General features: G+C 30.5%; 2 protein-coding genes and 1 long non-coding RNA gene across 4 annotated transcripts; 1 reads left to right on the top strand and 2 right to left on the bottom strand.

Moving 5' to 3' along the window:
* Positions 1–58: 58 nt before the first annotated feature.
* On the bottom strand, positions 59–7,133 carry LOC126871467 (calmodulin). Its single transcript, XM_050630354.1, has 4 exons — positions 6,900–7,133; positions 3,669–3,843; positions 3,170–3,412; positions 59–3,008 (listed from the first exon to the last, which is right to left on the bottom strand). The coding sequence occupies exons 1-4, from the start codon at positions 6,900–6,902 to the stop codon at positions 2,980–2,982; spliced, it is 450 nt and encodes a 149-aa protein (XP_050486311.1). The 5' UTR covers positions 6,903–7,133; the 3' UTR covers positions 59–2,979.
* Positions 7,134–11,533: 4,400 nt separating this feature from the next.
* Positions 11,534–13,508, top strand: LOC126871475 (uncharacterized). The gene is made up of 2 exons (XR_007691659.1): positions 11,534–12,039; positions 12,135–13,508. It is a non-coding gene; the product is annotated as an uncharacterized LOC126871475 (long non-coding RNA).
* On the bottom strand, positions 13,455–19,526 carry LOC126871427 (tetratricopeptide repeat protein 7B). 2 transcript variants are annotated; one of them, XM_050630251.1, is made up of 15 exons: positions 19,124–19,526; positions 18,380–18,531; positions 18,101–18,269; positions 17,610–17,672; positions 16,607–16,789; positions 16,174–16,303; positions 15,895–16,031; positions 15,572–15,810; positions 15,301–15,489; positions 15,050–15,228; positions 14,543–14,982; positions 14,216–14,454; positions 14,011–14,115; positions 13,835–13,926; positions 13,455–13,734 (listed from the first exon to the last, which is right to left on the bottom strand). In XM_050630251.1, the coding sequence occupies exons 1-15, from the start codon at positions 19,245–19,247 to the stop codon at positions 13,602–13,604; spliced, it is 2,574 nt and encodes an 857-aa protein (XP_050486208.1). In that variant the 5' UTR covers positions 19,248–19,526; the 3' UTR covers positions 13,455–13,601. The 2 variants fall into 2 exon arrangements, with proteins under 2 accessions (XP_050486208.1, XP_050486209.1); XM_050630252.1 differs by lacking the exon at positions 17,610–17,672.
* Between the last annotated feature and the right edge of the window lie 162 nt (positions 19,527–19,688).

Below are 19,688 nucleotides of genomic sequence, written 5' to 3' on the forward strand. Positions count from 1 at the left end.
GTTTTGGTAAACTAAAAAACCTGCTATTCTCACATTAAAAGAAACAAGAGTTAATCAGTACTTTAATGTATGGGAACAATTTATTAACTTAATATCAACACTTTATACAAACTGTGTCGCTTCGTCATGCACGATAAGTGAAGTATGCCTTTGATATGGCGGAAAATATCTCACATAAAATAGAAATTATGAATGTACAATCTCAAATACAGGAGAAAAAAACATATAGCGAATATTTTTTCTTTAGCCGAATGAATAAATACATTTATTGGAATTATTTTTCAAAGATAAACATCAAAAATAAATAACTTCTTATTCACGTCACGACGGAGTTTCATAAATATCGCATTTTAATATTTTATATAGTTTCGGACAAAAGATTGAGAACAAGAGTGACTGAAGTAGAATCTCCACTATTTTATTTGCGAGGAATAAATGTTTCGGGAAACGATCCTTGAAGAAAACGAGAATATGATTCTGTAATAGATCTCAAGCTTTAGTTATTCTTGAGATACAATACTGACTTGCTTTTTCTTTTCATTTTTAAAACTTAATATCGTTCTTAGCGCCCGCTGTAAAGAACTTTCATAAAATTATAGTTTAGACTATGTATAACTTGCGACACGAATATAAAATTAATATTAAATATTGGAATATATTCTTTTAACTTAGACTTAAACACTAACCGTCAATGATCGATGAAACGAGCAATAACTTGTTTAAGCATTTAAATAGGGATGTTCTTTGAATAACTTCTATATCACCATTTACAAAAGGACTTTGTCGTGATTCCTCTTTCCTTTTCTTTTTTTGCATCTTTACAAAGTGAGAACATTTTCGCCGTAAATCACTAAATTTTAACTTTATGTTCACAATAACGATAACAACTATCAGAACGACCGCAAGTGAAGTAAAATAGTTTTAAGAGCTCTCCTTTTGCGATTCGTATGCCTTAATATCTCTATAAAAGGCTTCCGAATCGATGAAACTTCGTAGATATGTTAACGCGAATCTTGACAGTGAATTATACACATACATTTTGTCGGCAAACTATTACTAGATGCCATTGAAAATGACGATGAAGATAAAAATGGCTGAAACGAGAGGTCCATTGGTTAATGAAGGAAACGAATTGAGTAGTTGTGACCTAAAAATGAGGGTACATTTATTTTGTCTTTTTATGATCAATGCGATCTAGGTCACCAGAAATACAAGTACTTCTCATTTTGTTCACTTCAATATTAAATAATAAAGGACTGTGGAGGAATTATTTCTTCTTTTCTTCCTTTTTTCTTCGTAAATTAGTTTTTATATATATATACATATACACATATATGTGTATATATGTGTGCATATATACATATATATGTATATATAATATATATTACATATATATTAATGACTGAATCACCGACACGCATGTGTTTCCACTTTTCGGTGATCGTTCTTTTCTCTTAGTACTTAACATTATCATACGAATCTCACAAAACCACACCAGTTTCTCCTGCTTATCTTGCGAGACTGGCACGCACCCCTGGGCGAAGGAAAATATAATGCACCAATCACTGTTGTGACTTGACTTCTTTTTTAATCCCTCATCCCTATCTCTGTGTGCTTTCATTTATATTTCAACAAAAGTGGTGTCGACGTTGTGTAACGCGCACGCGTTTTAAGGCTTTCTCAGTGGAGATAAGATACAAACGGGAGATTATAATGAAATTGGATACAGAACGCACTTGGTGAAATATGTCTTACATGTTTTGTTGTGTACGCGTTTGTGTGTCTGTGTATATATGTGTACATGTATAATACGTGTCATGTATTATATAGGTTTTTTCAAAGGCTTAACAAAGCTGAAAAAGCATAGAGACGTTTCACCAGAAATATCAATACTTTGATATAACCCGATTCCATAGATCTCATAAACGTGGTCCAAGATAGCATTACGCGCATCTCTGAACTTCTCGAGGATACTCCGTATTTTTTTTAATCCTCCTAATACTTTTTCTTTGATACTATTTCTCAGCTATTAAAGGAATTAAATTATCCATTATGGCGTAGTAACAAATTCAGTATGTACGGAATCATCGATAAACCAAAGGTCGAAGACATTATATTTCGAACTCTGGAAAACGATGTCCAATCCGAATTTTCTTTGGCAAAGTAAAACAAACGCTTAACATGTACGTTACTGATAAAACTTTTCGCTACAACAAATGCTGTATCGATGACACAAGCACGTTCTTCTTGATCGAGAAACAAGTAGAATAAATTTCCAACTTATCTCGATCAATAAACGAACCTACACAATGCGCTATAATAGCCTTAGATTTTTCCCTTCTTTTAATACTTTTCCTCTCTTCTGTCTACTGATTAATAATCTTTTTTCAATACATTGAAAAGTAGAATTTACAAGGAAAACTTGCATGTGAAAGTCTTCAAAGATACGTGCAGAGAAGAAATAGGAAAAGGCCAAAAAGAGAGGAAAGTAGGGAAACACTATTTACTTTTATCATCAACAAACATGCGCGTCTGTTTTTTTATACATATATATATCTAACATTTTTATATATATATATAATTATATTTTTTATACGGAAATAAATCATCTTTTATGTATAGATGTGTTTATGTGTGTACTGCATATTTTTTGTATTCGTTTATGTGTGTGTGTAATATGTATTTTTATGTTTATGTTGCGTGTAGTTAAGTATTTTGTGTATTTAGAGATAATGATTTTTAGTGGTATAACTCTTTAATTAAACAATTGCCCTGTATTACTTATCGTTAATGATGATTAACGCGTGTTGGACGTTGACTTTTCGCGTTTTAAAGACATCTTTGCGTCCAGATACAAGATTTTTTTCACTTTCTGGTCGATTCGTTTTTGTTAACATTATATTTTTCTTTGTTTCTTGATTTATTTTAATACGTCAACACCACTCCAAGTTGCAAGTTTTTCCATTACACAGGTTGCATTCACTTTGATGTCATCATTGTGACGAATTCTAGACAAAGAATATAACACAGTTAGAGTTACTATTGCAAATATGTAATTTAAACTTAGAAATTACACAAATGCTTTAAAACTTTTAATCAAAATTTACGAAATATTGATAAAAGTAATTTAATCTAGAAATTACAGTAAATATAAATTTAATTGCACAACCTTCATAATTAACTTGGCCATCACCATCAATGTCAGCCTCCCGAATCATTTCATCAACTTCCTCATCAGTGAGTTTCTCGCCAAGATTTGTCATAACATGTCTGAGTTCCGCTGCAGATATGAAACCATTTCCATCCTTATCAAATACTCTGAAGGCCTCCCTAATTTCCTCCTCACTGTCAGTATCCTTCATTTTGCGAGCCATCATAGTTAAGAACTCCGGAAAATCGATTGTGCCATTACCTACAATTCCAAGTATTTTTAGTTTTGATTTTTTCTGAAATCAGATTTTTTCCAATGTTTTTAACAACGAGATAATGATAACAGTGTAAAAAAACATTCTTTCATTATGCAAATATATTGAATGATAATCTAAATTGATAGATTTGAAAATGATGCTGATATCACATGCAATCTAAGAAATACAAAAATTGCATAATGAATAATAACAATGCAATGAGTTATACGTCAGTTATAAAATAAGATTAGGGTAAAATACCATCTGCATCCACTTCATTGATCATATCCTGAAGCTCAGCTTCTGTAGGATTTTGTCCTAGCGATCGCATAACTGTACCCAACTCTTTGGTTGTGATAGTACCATCCCCATCCTTATCAAATAGCGAAAATGCTTCCTTAAATTCTGCAATTTGCTCCTCTGTGAGTTGATCAGCCTTGAAATAAAAAATAAAAGTTACAGTTACATGTTCACATTATTAGCATAATATTGTTAAAAGAATCTAGTTAAAATTTTGTTAAATCAATTACATGGGATCTTTATTTTATCAGACATCATACAAATAATTTGATATATCATAAAATACCATTCTATTAGTTGCAATAATGGGAATTATATTTCTCTTTTATAAAATACATAAATATATATATTTTCTATTGTTTATATACTTGCTAGTTATGAGTATATACTGAAGATATACTTTTGTCTGAAGTATGTCATATGGAGTAAGTGTGTATGCTGAGAAAATGAAGAACATTCTATATTTTGTAGAAACGCTCACAAAAATAATACGTTAAGTTTTCATCGACGAGATTCGTAACACGATTACAAAGAAAGATTATTTTTGAGTAAAATTCCTGACAGCAATGAACATTATTTTCTGTAAAATTTCTCATTTCTTTCATGCTTAATGCATAACGCTCTTTAATGCATTGCCGATGTTTCGATCTGGAGGAAATGCCGCCACCTTGCTGAAAACTAGAAACGCTTTACGTCCGTTCAGGTATTGCCCCACCCTCACTAAGAAAAAGCGCGGGGGGGGGGGGGGGGGTCGAGATACTTAGGATACCGTTGATTGGAAAATTAAGACACCTGCTAATCAACGTGTATTTTTGAAAAATCGTAGAGCGAAGCTTGAACGCTCGAAGAAGCTTCGATTCTTACTCGAATTAGATTCAATCAAACATCTAACTAAGACACACAACCGAGATTTAATCTAAGTCAAACCATACGATAAACTTATACTATATGAAGAATTCATTTCTCAAATGAAGCTATGCTTATATTTGTATACGTTCAATCGCAAGTACATCTAACAACCAATTAAACTTAAAGTATTTGTTTTATTTCATCGGAAATCCAATTCATTCAACCTTAGTTCTAAATAAAATACATATCGTGGCTGTTTAACTATCAATAAATATTTACCATAAGCTCGTTCCGGTCGAAGAATATCTAAGAAATAATTATCTGTTGCTATAATCAGATCCCTAAATAAAATAACGAATTAAATACATTTTTGTATTTGTAGACAAACAACTATTAAATAAATGATAAGGAAGTGCAGTCGTTAATATAAAAAGTTGTTTTAAATCAGCCTATGACTTCTAGAATAAAACACCTTACAATATAGGTCAGTTGTGCATATATATATAAATATATATTAATATATATATATGTACTACATATTATGCTTTCTTCTATATACTTTATACAAAAATATCCATTGAGCACCTAGACCTATATAAAAACAAATGTCATAAATAAACTAATAATTCGATATTTAATATTTCAGTTGTTTATTAAAAGGAAAGTATATATGTGTATATATATATATATATATATATATATATATATATATATATATATTCGTTAAGAATCTAACTAAAAAAGTTTATATTACGTTGGAGTATAATTAATTTTTAATACAACTGAAGGTTTATTTATAAAAACTAAATATTTATATGCTTAAGAAACACTTTAGAATGGTCGTATCTATATTTTAGGTTATGCGGTAAGACGATCGACCAACATCGTCGAACATCATAAAACTGCAACTAAAAATGGAAAATATTTTCAAAAATTTGAATACTACATAGCGTATGATCTTGTTTGATTTGAAATCATAAAAATTGAACTTATGCAATTAGAAAATATACAAAAAATGTGTTTATATTATACTGTGAGTATAAAATTCTCATAAAGTTCTCGTGATTAAGTATAAAAATAAAATGTAGAATTTAATGTTTATATTTTCGTATTAAAAAAAATTAACTTTTGTGAAAAGTTAATTGAAGTCATCGTTAGAAGAAGATGAATGCAAGAACGTACAAGGAATCAGGGAAATTGGCGCAACAGCAAGAGACCGCGAAAATCAATAGTGAGGTATACCGTGTAACGGTTGACTGTGTCGAATACTATATGCTACATAAGAAAAACATTGAATATCGCGAAAAAAACGGATTACGCATGATAAAAGAAAATGTACAAGATTATTGTACTCTTTCATTAAGTACTTTAATCCTAAAAAATGTTACGAAAAAATAACCTGTTAGATACAAGATAAAAATTGGATGAAATATTGGAGTTTGTACTGTATGATGAAAACAAGTTCCTTTCGAAACGAAAACGATACTGAGGTGTATCAAGCCTATAAGCGACAAGATTTTATCCAGTATATGCAACTACTATTGTTACGTTTAGAAATATCTCACATAAAACTTGAATTTTTTCGACGAATAAATGAAGAAATGTATTTATTCGAATTTAGCGCTAGTAACTTATCGTCAATTGGAATTCCTTGATGTATCCAAAAAAAAATACGATAGCAATTATTATCTCATTAGATTTGATAATCTAAAGATAAGGTATTTTATGTAGATAAAAGTTGTGAATTAACGATTTTAAGAAAGTTTTCTCGCGTCATTCGATATTCCAACGTACCGTTACACATTACATTGATACATGACACAACGTAATACGAACGACGTTGACTCTGAAAAAGTTTTCACCGTAGCGCCTTATCATAACGCTGTATCTTGACGGTCGGCCGGAAGATTTGAAAAATCATTGTTTCCTGTTTAGATCGTTCGATGTTTTTTTGCGATTTTTATCGGAGGAAGTTTCACAATTCATGACATCTCGAAAGAGACTGAGAAAAACGTATGTAAGCCATCGGAGTAGAAATGGATCGATAGTCGGTCCATCTCCGCATACCGGCCATTACGAATGTAATATTGCAATAGTGCGTAGGTAAAAAAAACATACGTGGGATAAAGTGGAAAAATATCATAGGATCTGGAAATGAAATCTTTTGAATCGGATAAAAATGGAAAAAAAGAAGTTTTGCAATAAATGCGTATCGGTAGGTTGCACGTGCACTCGACGCGTCAATGCGGCAAACGAAAGCCTAGGAGGAGGGTGAGGGCGAGGGACCGCTGAACGACGTCCGCATAGGCACACGCACCAGGAAAGAAAGCATATTCGACTTACCATTTTGGCTCGGTTCTTTTATATCTCAGTACGCTCGACGATTTGAAATATCGGTTTAGGCACTGAACACAAAGGATACTATTCACAATCTCTCTCTGGGCCAACGTGGAAAGTAAAACTTGTGTGCACGAAAGCGCGGACAGACACGCAATACGACACGGCCGACGAGAAACGCACTCCGAACAGCAATGGAGTCCACCGTTCTCTCTCGGTGTACGAGCCTCTCTGCCGCTTGTCTCGGTCAGGTATCACTACGCCGCCCCTAACGGGCTACATGACGGTGTCTCCTGATTGGTCGACGGTCTAGACGGGGGTTAAGGGGAGTTCACGCGGCGATGCGCTGCGTCGTTTCCTACGCGATCGACAGATAGTTCCGTGCGGCTTCTCCTCTGCGAAAACCCTGAAAAAACGACTGGTTTTTAATTGGACAAATGGGAAGAAGTAGGAACGACACGACGTCCAACGTAGAGAACGGTCGTCATAGACAATCGTGCAAATCCGCTTTACATGCGGGGTGGGTGCGGTCGTGTTTACAGGACAAGTCCGGGCGAACTAACCAGGCCTGTGATTGGCCGACGCGCACCTGCAATGCGTCAGGCAGCCGCGCGGACTGTGCCGCCGCCGGCTACCGGGTCAAAGCCGGGCTTCCCTGCGAGAGATGGCTCGAATGCAATGGTCAATGAGCGCGTTTTTCGGCTGCGTTTAGGCCTTACGTCTCTCTCTTTCTCTCTCTTTTTCCTTTTCTCTTCTTTACCATATCCCTTCTCTTTTTTCTCTCTTCCTCCTCTTTGCTATCTTTGTCTTTATCTTATGCTTATTTTCTTCTTCCATTTTACCTTTTCTCTTCTGCCTTTTTTTCTTTCTCTCTATCTCTCTCTCTCTCTTTCTCTCTTTTTCTCTTTTCATTCGCTTTCTTACGATTTCTATATCGTTAGTCCCCTAAGCCCTAAGCTATCGTAGCTTATTCTACCGACAAGAATAATTGCTGCAACGATATTTCGTTCGTTTGGTATCATAATCCCGATAACATTCGTCATTTTTAGTCAGCTTCTGATTTCAACTCCAGTTTCTGGAATGGCCGGAAATTCGCATCTTACATGACAGTCGTCAGGTGCAAAACAGGTTCTTGAGTCTGCTTCGCTGTCTCGTCCTGCGAATGATATTGGGTCACGATGGATTAATGCTTATAGTTTATAGGAAACGTTTTCGAATACTTTATCACTGAATCAAACTTCTTCATGCCCTAGAGAGTTGTATCTTTCATTCGTTTATTTATAGTAGACATGTTAATTGATATTTGCATATCTTTACTAATTTAGATAAATAAAGCGAATTGGAATAATTTTTCAGTAATATAAATCCTTACCTTTTTCTATTCCTTGAAGTTCTATTTTTCCTTACGCGCGATTTACAAAACTTTTCATTGAAATTTTTTATTACAATAAAATTTTTACAAAAAATTCATCGATGCTGTTCTCACGTATTCTCATGGAAAGGAAATATTTGGATGGCCTATTTCACGTGGACCATCCCTTGCGTTAACCCCAGAAGTGCTGGCGGTTTCAATGTCCTTTCATAGCATCGGTCGATATCTTCTTAAATAAAAATAATGCGCGTACACGTTCGTTGGATAAAAGAATATAGTGCGATTAGGCGAATGCCGTTTTCAGGCCAAGAAACAACTATCGATTGTGATATTTAATTCCCAAAATTTATTCCTTGCTGCAGTTATTCGTAGATTCTTTTTCGGGTACGATATTGAAATTAAAATTCGAAGATCAGAACGCGAGATAAATTGTTTTCGCGATGCCTCTCAAAAGAGCTTTTATCATCGTTGAATTATGCAAAAAATTTTAGCTCTTCTTAGTGCTTTAGTTCCATTTTGACCTGTATAATTTTAGGTGGGTTTAACATTCTTAATGGTCGGAGCAAAAGATATGGAAATAAAGTGAAGAATAGATAAGTTCGTAGATAGAAAGAATTTGATTTGTAAAAAAATTAGCATTCAGTTTTGTACGTATGTAACGATGTGCATAAATTTAATTAGATTGCGTAGTATTACATCAATGGATAAACACAATTTAAATTGGCATGATACAATTTACAACACGTTGTTAATTCATTTCTTTACGTTTTTCATATATCAGAATAATTTATTTATTTATTTAATAATTTCATAGGAATATCTAATGACATTGCAATCTGCTTCGAATAATTTATCATATAAGTACGAATTGAACGTAAATTTGTGCAATAATTTTTAAAAATTTAATCTAGTATAAACTGAATTACAAAATTGAGAGATTTTACGTTTCTTATTTTGATGATGCATTGTATAATAATTTAGGTCCACCGAAATAGAGATAGGTAAGTCAATCTTAAACTGAATTCTGTATTAGTCAGAGTCATCATAAGAATTACGAATATCTTAAAAAAAAAAAAAGATGATGAGGCAGAATGGAGACTGAACACCTTACTAAAAGGATAGATATTCGATTTACGAGAATGTATCGGTTGATTACGTTGAATACGATCATCGCATGACGCGCGGGAGAAAAATGTGAATGACGAATCCACGATTCTATGCAAGAGGAAAAAAGGAAATGTCCAATAAACCAATTGTTTCTGTTGCATTTACAATTAAAAGGTTCCAGGTAATTTCAAACGTTACAACGTTTCAGAGTTATTTTGTTTTTTTTATTTCCTTACGTCAACGGTATGTCCAACATTATGTAGCGAGTAATTCGTCAATTGTACTTCACATAAAAATTAGATTTTCCAAGACCAAATAATTAAAATGACATGTATTCATTTATCGTAATCAGTTATTGCTACTTAAGTTTAGTATTAAAAGACAAAACTGCACTCATTAAAGAATTTGTGTACATAATTCCTTCTTAAACTGGCACATTTATAGATAATCTACTGTTCGATCATTAAAAAGATAATCATAATATTATACTTGAATACTATACATATTTTGATATTTGTCTAAGTATGATACATAAACCTTTGTTAGACATTCTTGAAACAATTACATTTAACAACCTGTAACATTTATAATTATAGATTTTAAATTAATTCGGAAGAGAAATAAGTTATAATTTGCATAATTCTAACATATAATAAAATAGAATCTTTCATATATTACTTTAACTACATATTATATACTATACTGTTATGCCATGTTACGTCATACAACATAATCATATATCAGTTATGGATTATAAGCTTGTCTATCTTATCGTTTACCTTGCTGCATCTACTTTTAAGATTAAAAATATAATTGTAATTGTATGAAATTTTATTTAGTTACATAACCTAGCTCTCTAAATTATGAGCTAGGTGCGGATAAAGTGATCATTTATTAATTTTATAAAATGAATACATAGTTGTTAACTCTTTAAATGTACAAGATGAGACATATGGTGTATTGCAAAATGTATAATATAATTTATACTATTATGATAAGAACAAATTAATTAAAGGTAAGTACAGATGTTGTTTATACATAATTCGAAACATTTCTACACCATATCATTTTCCTAGTTTATTGAAGAAAATGAAGTAATGTCTTAATAACACAATATTTTTGCTATATCTGTTCAACTGTTGCATAGTGTAATTACTATTTAATATTGATTATCATAATGAAGTTGTAATATGGTTGCAAGTGCAGCTTTCTATTAAATGCTAATCTAGTCACGGTGCGATAAAATATAACACGGGTTTTCTTCATCGACGTGTAAATGACTTGTTCGCTTATTTCCTGTATACTAAAACTCTTAATTCATTTAAAATTACGATGTCGCTTAAGTATCGATATTCGTAAACTTCGTTCGTATCTAATAGATAATTAACAGTTTCGCTGGTGGCCGTGACCGATATGCGGTAACGCCGTCGCACGATGTTCGCGATATCAATAATAAGCGATGAGCATGCGTGCGGCAAAAAAGAACGTTCACGTATGTAGCTACTTAACGGAAGTGACGATTCCTCCACGCCAATTTTTTGAAAATATACCAAGGTCACCTTGGATTTGTCAAAAGAACCTACGATATAAAGACCAGTATCAGTAACAAGCATAAATACATCTTGATCATGAAAATATGTACGAGATATCTGTTTAAATGAATTTTTTGTTCATCGTAATCCTCTTCCCAAAAATTTCCAATAACTAACCATATAATTTCAATTTTTTTGCAATAATAAGCATTAACTTCTAATACAAGAAAGAAAAAAAGCAGAAATTGGTTCTACGATATTTCTGTACAGCTATTGCCTCATATTTTGTAAAAGTACAATATGTAGAAAATAAAATATTTGCAGAAAGAAACTAACTACTGTAAAAAAGAAATCATTTAAATATAAAAAAGGAATATTTTCATTGGTTAGATTTAGTAAGGTAAAATATCGTTTACTTGAATATTTTTCGCAATGAATTTTAGCATATTTTATTCTATTAATGTATTATCAGCAAACAAACAAATTTTCTCCACTGTAATTATGTAAAAAAGAATCACTGACTTAATTTACGTTATTTACTATTATCCTTTGTAGCATGCTTTTTCCCCCTTTTATTATAAGCGTATTTAAGTATCTTGTACGTTAAAAAAGATGTCAAAGTTCCTAACCTATATAATTATTACAGTTGCGTCTTTCATACGTTCAGTATTACTACATCTTTATAAGTTCAATGCAGTAGAGCCTTGTAACCCTCTCTAAGTATCGTTCGACCAGTATGAAAAGAAAAAAGGAGTAAGATGATAATAGTTGGTCGATTGTATTACGCATAGCCGTAAGCTCTGCAGATGCGTGATGCGCTAAACGTGACGCGGTACGACGTTCCGCGGGTTAACAGTATTTACGGAACACTGTTTTTGGGCATCGTTACTGGGAAAAATCGATGTTCGACCTGATAGGACACAGAAAATATGGATTCATGACGCAGTTCCTCAAAGGGCCTAGCTGCTGTTAAGCAAGGTTTTCGAAAAAGTTCTGTGTCTAAGTTGCAGTGAGCCTGCGCACGAATAAACGCGCAATGCGACACGCGATAGAATAGGACAGGGAGTCTCGTAATCTCGTTAAAAAGAGACGGAACGGGGGATGGAGAAGCGCACAGCGGCGTTCACGATTAACGGTAAGGAAGGGAATTTAATGGGTGTCACGGCAAAGAATGTTAATTTTATACCTTACGTACATCGATGTAGCGCCTAATTGGTGTTAATTTCACAGAAAATACAATATTGAAGACTATTTCGTGTTCAATTTACAAAATAATGTTCATTTTCAATCGCTTTATATTTGAATATGTATCTGATACAGCAGAGGATGCTGTCTCTGTATTGTATTCGAAAAAATTGAAAACTTTATGCGATTATTAAATTTCCTGGATTGCATTATTAAAAATGTTAGAAGGTTCTTGTTACGTTTTGTTTTTAATTAATGATATTGCAAGCAATACTTGTACGTGTGATTAAGGAAATAATGATACTATATTCGAAATATCAATATTGTACTAAATAAAAAACGTTTAAATTCAGTCTATATAGAAATATTGTACGATAGTTTGTTGGTATACAGTAAGTTTTTAGAAAAATTCATCATTCACCAATGTGAAAATATTTTATGAAGTCTTCTGAGTAAATTAAATTTTAGTGATTTTATCGTGAAGTTACGCGAATTTTGTATTATATCATATATACAGTATTGTATCGTAATTATTCTCGTTTCTCCAATACTTCATGTATATCTTTCTCCATTTGTTTCGTTTATTAAAATTCTTTTGAAATTAAAAAATATGATATATATACATAATTATTAAATTTTTATAATATTAAACCTTCAAAGATATTTATTTAAAAAATATTACTTTATAAATATTTGTAGCAAAAGTCTAGAATTTATTTTAATCAATCAATATCCACTGTAAAAATATTTCTACCGTAATAAATTATAAGGGCACACATTCAACTGTAACTTGTAAGATGTTCAATAAATTTATTTAACATTATCTAGTAGCTTTAAAAAACCCTTACCTTCAATCACAATATGTGCAAACAGAAGAAAATAACCTATATTATATTATAACCTACATTATATGCATTTTCAATAATAAAAAGTAAATTGATTTATATTTAACAAAATATTTTTTAGCGGAACGTAATTCTTACGAAATAACATTCCCTTTAGAATGTTTATTGAATAATTATTATTCTACAGTCATTTGGTTTTAACCTTAATGTTTTTTTAATTATATATTAACAATATAGCGTTAAGGTATAGAATAAATATATAATAGTAGAATATCATAAGATAAAAATAGTGTAACAGCTATAATGTATAAAAATAAATATTTATAAACGTATTTCTAATATTTTGTTTGATATTATCTAATATAAATATATCTATAAAATATAAAAAATTTATTCGTAGAAAACATTTAAAATTAAATATTACAAAAAATCTAAAGGAATAATAATTTTGTATCTTATAACTATTTCTTTATTAGAGATTTTTACATTGATTATTGATAAATTATTTGCATAATTCTAATACTTTTTAAAGAATTCATTTATTTGTACAATAATGCAACAGTTTAGAGATAAGCAGGTACTATTGCCACAAGAGCAAACAAATGCCAATGTTGCACAATAAATTGTGATTTGTCCTTAATTATATTTAAACAATTAAAATTTTAAATCATTCAAATGTAACTGGAATCGAGAGAATTGGTAATATTGGATTTGTGGTTTCCACTTCCAATGCTGTTGCCATACAATCACTTGCTGCTTCTACTTCACCTAAGGATTCCAACACTTTTCCCAAATTATACCTACAAATAAAAAGATTTAATTCGGCTAAAAGTATAATTATTTAAAATTTAGACCATTGCACTTTCAAATATAAATGGAAATAAATCAATATTTTTATACCATGTTTGATGAGAATTTGGGTCAATTTTTGCAGCATCCCGTAAAGTTTTTTCAGCTAACCTTTGACTTCCCAAATAGTGATAAATTAATCCCTAATAATAAAAATAATCGTTAAAAAATTGTATACTATTTCACACAGTAATAACTATTATTTTATAAATTACAATAAACATTACCAAATGTTGTAAACTTTTGATATGTGATGGATTAATTGAAACTGCATTCTGATAACATTGCTTTGCTTCCATATATTCCAATTTATATTCATGAAGAAGACCCCGCTGGAATGAGAAGTAGCTTCAATACATTGTATCATGATAATGAAGTTATGCAAAATAGAAAGTATTCATCTTTAGTTTTTTGTTTGATAATATAACTTACTGTATACATAATATGGTGACTTAGTGGAAAAATATTCGTGGCTTCTTGTAAGGAAAGAACAGCACCATTTGGCTGATCTAAAACTAGGTATACTTCGGTAAGTAGTAACCAAACTTGTAATTGTAATAGCCATGCTCTTTGTGGTCCAGGCTTTGGGGTAAAAGAGCTAAGTGATGATGCAACTTCAGATAAGGCTTGTTCTACTCTTGAAGCAGCCAATGATTGTGCATGTACAGAACCTATTTAAAATTTTGCTATTTGAAATTTTTATATAAAACAATTTAATCTTAAAAATTACAAATTAGAGAAAAGATATTAAATACATACTAGAGTCTTTATCAGACATTTCAGAAGCATACAGTTGAAAAACACTTCTTGTTTCACTGCGTTTCTCACTGTGCTGTTCATTACAATTAGCGTTAGTTTGATCTTCATACAAATTTTTCCAAAGTAAAAGCATATGTCTTATGGTGAACAATGCTTGTTCACCACCGATACTTTGTAATTCAAGATGTGCTTTTACATAAAGAAAATTTAAATTATCTGGATATTCTTCTAATACACTGTTTATTAGATGCAATGCTTCTGAATATTGCTTATGTGCAGACAGCAGTAATACCAATAAATGCAAGGATGGAATGTGTTCTGCCCGAAGATTTAACGCAATTTTTACATGAACCATTGCGTCGTTAATTTGTCTGTTAATTGCATATTCGTGTGCTAAATAGTATTCAGCTAAATGATCATTTGGATCACACTGTTGCGCCCTATTAAGTAAATGTATAATACTATAATACGTAACTTATTCTTTATTTTATATTTAACTGTACATACTTTTGAAAACATTCTAAAGCTGTTTTGGTATGGTAGGTTTTATCCATTTTTACTATAGTGTTTGTAGCAAGAATACTATGACCAATACCAATATAGAGATGACATCTTGATTGCATTCCTTGAGAATTTGATGTTTCTCTTTGAAGTGCTTTTTGACTCCATTCAATACCTTCTTTTATCTATTTTTAATCGAATATGCTTTCAGTGTATTATTTTATGTAGTTTATTTTATAGGAGAACATAATCCTTACCATATTTAATTGTTCATAGCACAACCTTGCAGCTAAAAGACAAGGCATTACCTTCTGTGGTGATAATCTTGCTACTACTTTCAAAACCCTATATGCATGCATATATCTCCCCATACTAATTAAACATAATGCACATTGAGTCCATACATGGGCTTCCTCATGAGAAAATTTCATTGCCCTTTCAAATGACTATTAAGATATAAAATTGAATTAAACTTTCATTCGAAATAAATATTGAGTCTTTATTTTTCTTTTACTTTATTCTAATTACCTCATATAGCAAATCTACTTGACTCCATCTCACAACGACTACTGTGAGGAGATCATATACTGCAGTGGCATTTTCAAAAGCATGTATTCTTGCATCTTTAAATTCTGGAGATTGACTAAGGACAGCATCTCTAACTGCCATAGCTTCACTTATTAATAATAACAGAATTGTTTCTTCATACTCATTTCTTGGCACAAACATATTAGGACCTAAATATTTCTTTGGCTTCCAAGGAGAATCTGGGAAAAGTACAATAATGACTTAATATTTTATTTTTATCTCAAATTTTATCATAATAACAATCGTTTTATTAATAATATTACCTGTCGAATCACTTGGTGCTTCTGGAGCTTTATATTCCGCACCGCTAATTCCTCGAACTAATACTTCTGCCAATTGTCTTGTTAAAGTAACTCTAAGACTTTGAGTAGTTGTAGACTCCACAGCAGATAAAATTTCCCTTATAAGTTATTGAATTTCATGAATAAAGATTGTTTATTTAATTGTTAAAATATTTTTTCTAAATTGTATTTGCTATTGCTGTCATCTTCTTGCTATCATTTTCTTCCTTGCATTTTTTATTAATAGAAACAGTTAATTACCTGTATCGGTTTATTGCACCTTGAATATTACCAGTTTGAATGTACAATATGGGTGCCCTTTGTAGTGCAGTTTCCAAAATTGGCCCGATATGTTTTGTAGAACAATACGAAGACTGAGAGGAATATGTACCTGTTGATCAAATGATATTAAGGTATTAACTACAAAACCCAAATTTCAAGTTTTGTCACATTCCACCAACAACCCTATAATATCACCTGAAAAAATGTAAATAAACATAGTTAATGCAACATTCTTATAAAATATGTTTATTTTAATAATAATAAAATGAGTTTATTTGCTACTACTGTTTTTTCATTCAGTGAATATCCCGACTACCAATCAAAACATTATTCATACATTCATTAATTATGGAACAGTAAGCATCAATTAGCATTGTCTGATGGAAAAGAATGTGCTGAAAAGAATCATCACCTGCATTGTTACTATTTACGGTAGACGTGCCATTTTGATGTTGCATTGCAAGTTTTTCTTGTTCTTGTAAATACACCAATGTCAGGTCCCCAGTAATTTCATAACATTTGATGATTTGTTCTTGCCATTCTGCTATTTTATATTTTGATTTAGAATTTGGTGGTAACTTTTCCAAACAAAGACCTGTTGTAAATAAAAACATCTATTAAAAGGATCTATTGTCTAAGGATTGGTATGAATATAATAGAACAATAATTTTTAATATTAAGGTACATATTTTTAAATACACAAATATTATATTCACAGAGAATAAGAGAAGCAGCAAAAAAGAAGCACTGTTTTAAGCAGATTTATTTCATAAAATTTTATGCAATACACTTACAGTTATTTATATGCATTGATAAAGTTTATGATATACAAACATAACAATCAAATTATCTACAGAAAGTATATTAGCTTTATTTTCATTTTGCATAATAAGACATCAGCATAGTAGGTATAAACTATTAATTTTTTGTTTCAACTGAAATGTAGTAGTTATTATCGATAAAACATGCAAAGAGTCTTTTTATATGTTATAAAATGACCACTAATTAAAATAAATATTATAAGAGGATGTCTAACAGACAAACAGAAAAATGAATGTTTTCAAACAGTATACATTTATCATGCAGCAGTTGTCAATATTGATAAGATGCAAGTAAACATTAATTTAAACAGAAGTAAGGAAACATAGTTACCATGAATAGAACATTTTCCCTTTTTTAGATTATTGAAAGTAATAAAATTAAGCATGAAAATGATATTGACAAGGCAACATATATTTCAAGCCTTTAAAAGTTAATGAAAATATTTTTGATTTGGATTATTATATTAATAAAAATGTTTTGTATAATGATAAAGCATACAATAACACTTTAACGGATAGTCAAACAAAAATAAAAAAATGGAATACACTTACACATGGCAAATAAAAGAAATAAAAATGAAGCAAAATACAAACCTTTAATTGCGTACGACTCAGCAATAATGCGCAGTCTTCGGCAGGATAAATGTTTCTCTGTGTCTAAAGTAAACAGTCTTTCTTTCTCTAAGTTGTACATTAGTTGTGATATTCAAAATACAGCAAATATTTTCAAAAATCATTGCTTGTGTAACTAAATTTTGATTAGGTATTACCTTCAGGCTGATGTACAAGATGATTTATACTTAGTAGAGATTACAAATAAGAAAAAAATATGCAATTCTTTAAATTTTGTTAGAATAATTACACTAAGTGCAATACTATCAAATTCAGCATATATTTAATGTTCTAAAGTACAGAATTATTAAAAAAGAAATTTGTTAAGTGAAATATATAAGACACCAAACTATGATAGATATAAATCATTCCTTTATTCAACTGGCAAGCTATTATGTGTGGTATTAGAAATAATAATGCACTAGTACATACTAGCAACGTACTAAATGATTTAAATAATATCTGATGCAAACCTTTAATTGCATATGATTCTGCAATAATACGTAGGCTTCTACAAGGTAATGGTTTTTCTGTAAGTGTGTGTAATTCAGCTTGTTGATAATGTTTAAGAGCTTCTTCATACATCCCCATTGCATAATGCAATTTACCAAGTAGTAAATGTGCATCCAATACAACCAAAGCCTATAATTAAAAATATTATTTATTAATTATTCATACAAAGTTAAAATTACCAGATTCATAAATTTTTATCTTTTATTCAATTAAAAACTGTTAATTATGATTTTAATTACTTGTTTATCTTTTTCATTTGCTGCAAGGATCAAGTATTTTCTAGTTTCTTGTAGTCCATTTCTAGCTTTTCCAATGTTGGCATCTATAGGTGGAGTTTGTTCTAAAAAGCTTTCTAATCTTCCTTCCCCACATAAAAAATTTGCTAAACATTCTACAATCAAAAGCACCATGAATACATAATTTTGGATATATATTTTTATCTTATATATTTTAGTATGAAATTAAATTTTCTTAACGGTATTAAAATATTCAGAAATATGAAATGTTTATTAAATATAGATATAAATGTTCATTTTTTAATACATTAACTTAAATAAAATTGTATACAATTTTCCTCATTTAAGATTTCAATAATACAAAATTCATAAGAAAGATATATTATTTTTTCGAAGTCAAAAATAAATTTCTAAGAAGGCATAAAAAATATTCTTATTGACAATTATCAGTATTTGTTAAAATCAGATATACTTATTAACAAACAGATAAATTTAAATTTAAAAAAGTGTTGAATTAAGAAGATTTATATCAAATGACATTTTACTACAATTATGTTTGATTGATATACATGTAATCCTTATAATTCGTGAAATGACTTAACAACTTCTTTTTACATAAACAGGTTACGAAACTCGTGACGTGACAGTTAATTACTATAAAATTTTATCAAATCTTTTATCAAAAAAAAAATTTTTGAACATGTAAATCTGATTATTTAAAACATTACGAGAAAAAGAAACATTTACCATTACTAGGGTACTGTACTTTCAGGTGTTCCGCCAATTCTATAACCTTTTTCCAATTTCCGTCCTCACGGTTTTTATCGATTTCTGATTCAATTCGGAGGGTGTGTCCTTTTTTACTAGTCATTCTAATTCACGTAAGAAAAAGAATGAAATACGCTGTTAAATTCTTTCGAAATATTCAACAAGACGTAATGTAATATATCGATCATCAGTGTTAGAAGCGTGGGTACAACATAAAAGATACACGTATGACAATTTCCACTTCAAGCACGTGCCACACTATTTTGAACTGTCTGTTATGTCACTGATTCTGCGAAGTCTAGATACGATGCATCGTGAAACATGTTGGTTTAAGAACCAGTGAAATTGCGCATTCGTTTGACTGTTAATACGTGAGTTGACTAGTTTATATGAAAATATCATTTCATTCTTAAAACAAAATCTGCAAAATTTATAATTTAGAGTCATCTACTGATATAGATTTGCTATATTTGAAAAGTAAATAATCTTTCTTAATTTAGAAATAAACAACAATATTTTATTCTTTGACTATATTTATTAAAAT

The sequence above is a fragment of the Bombus huntii genome, chromosome 11 (genome assembly GCF_024542735.1).
Source record: "Bombus huntii isolate Logan2020A chromosome 11, iyBomHunt1.1, whole genome shotgun sequence".
In the NCBI taxonomy this organism is placed as follows: domain Eukaryota; kingdom Metazoa; phylum Arthropoda; class Insecta; order Hymenoptera; family Apidae; genus Bombus; species Bombus huntii.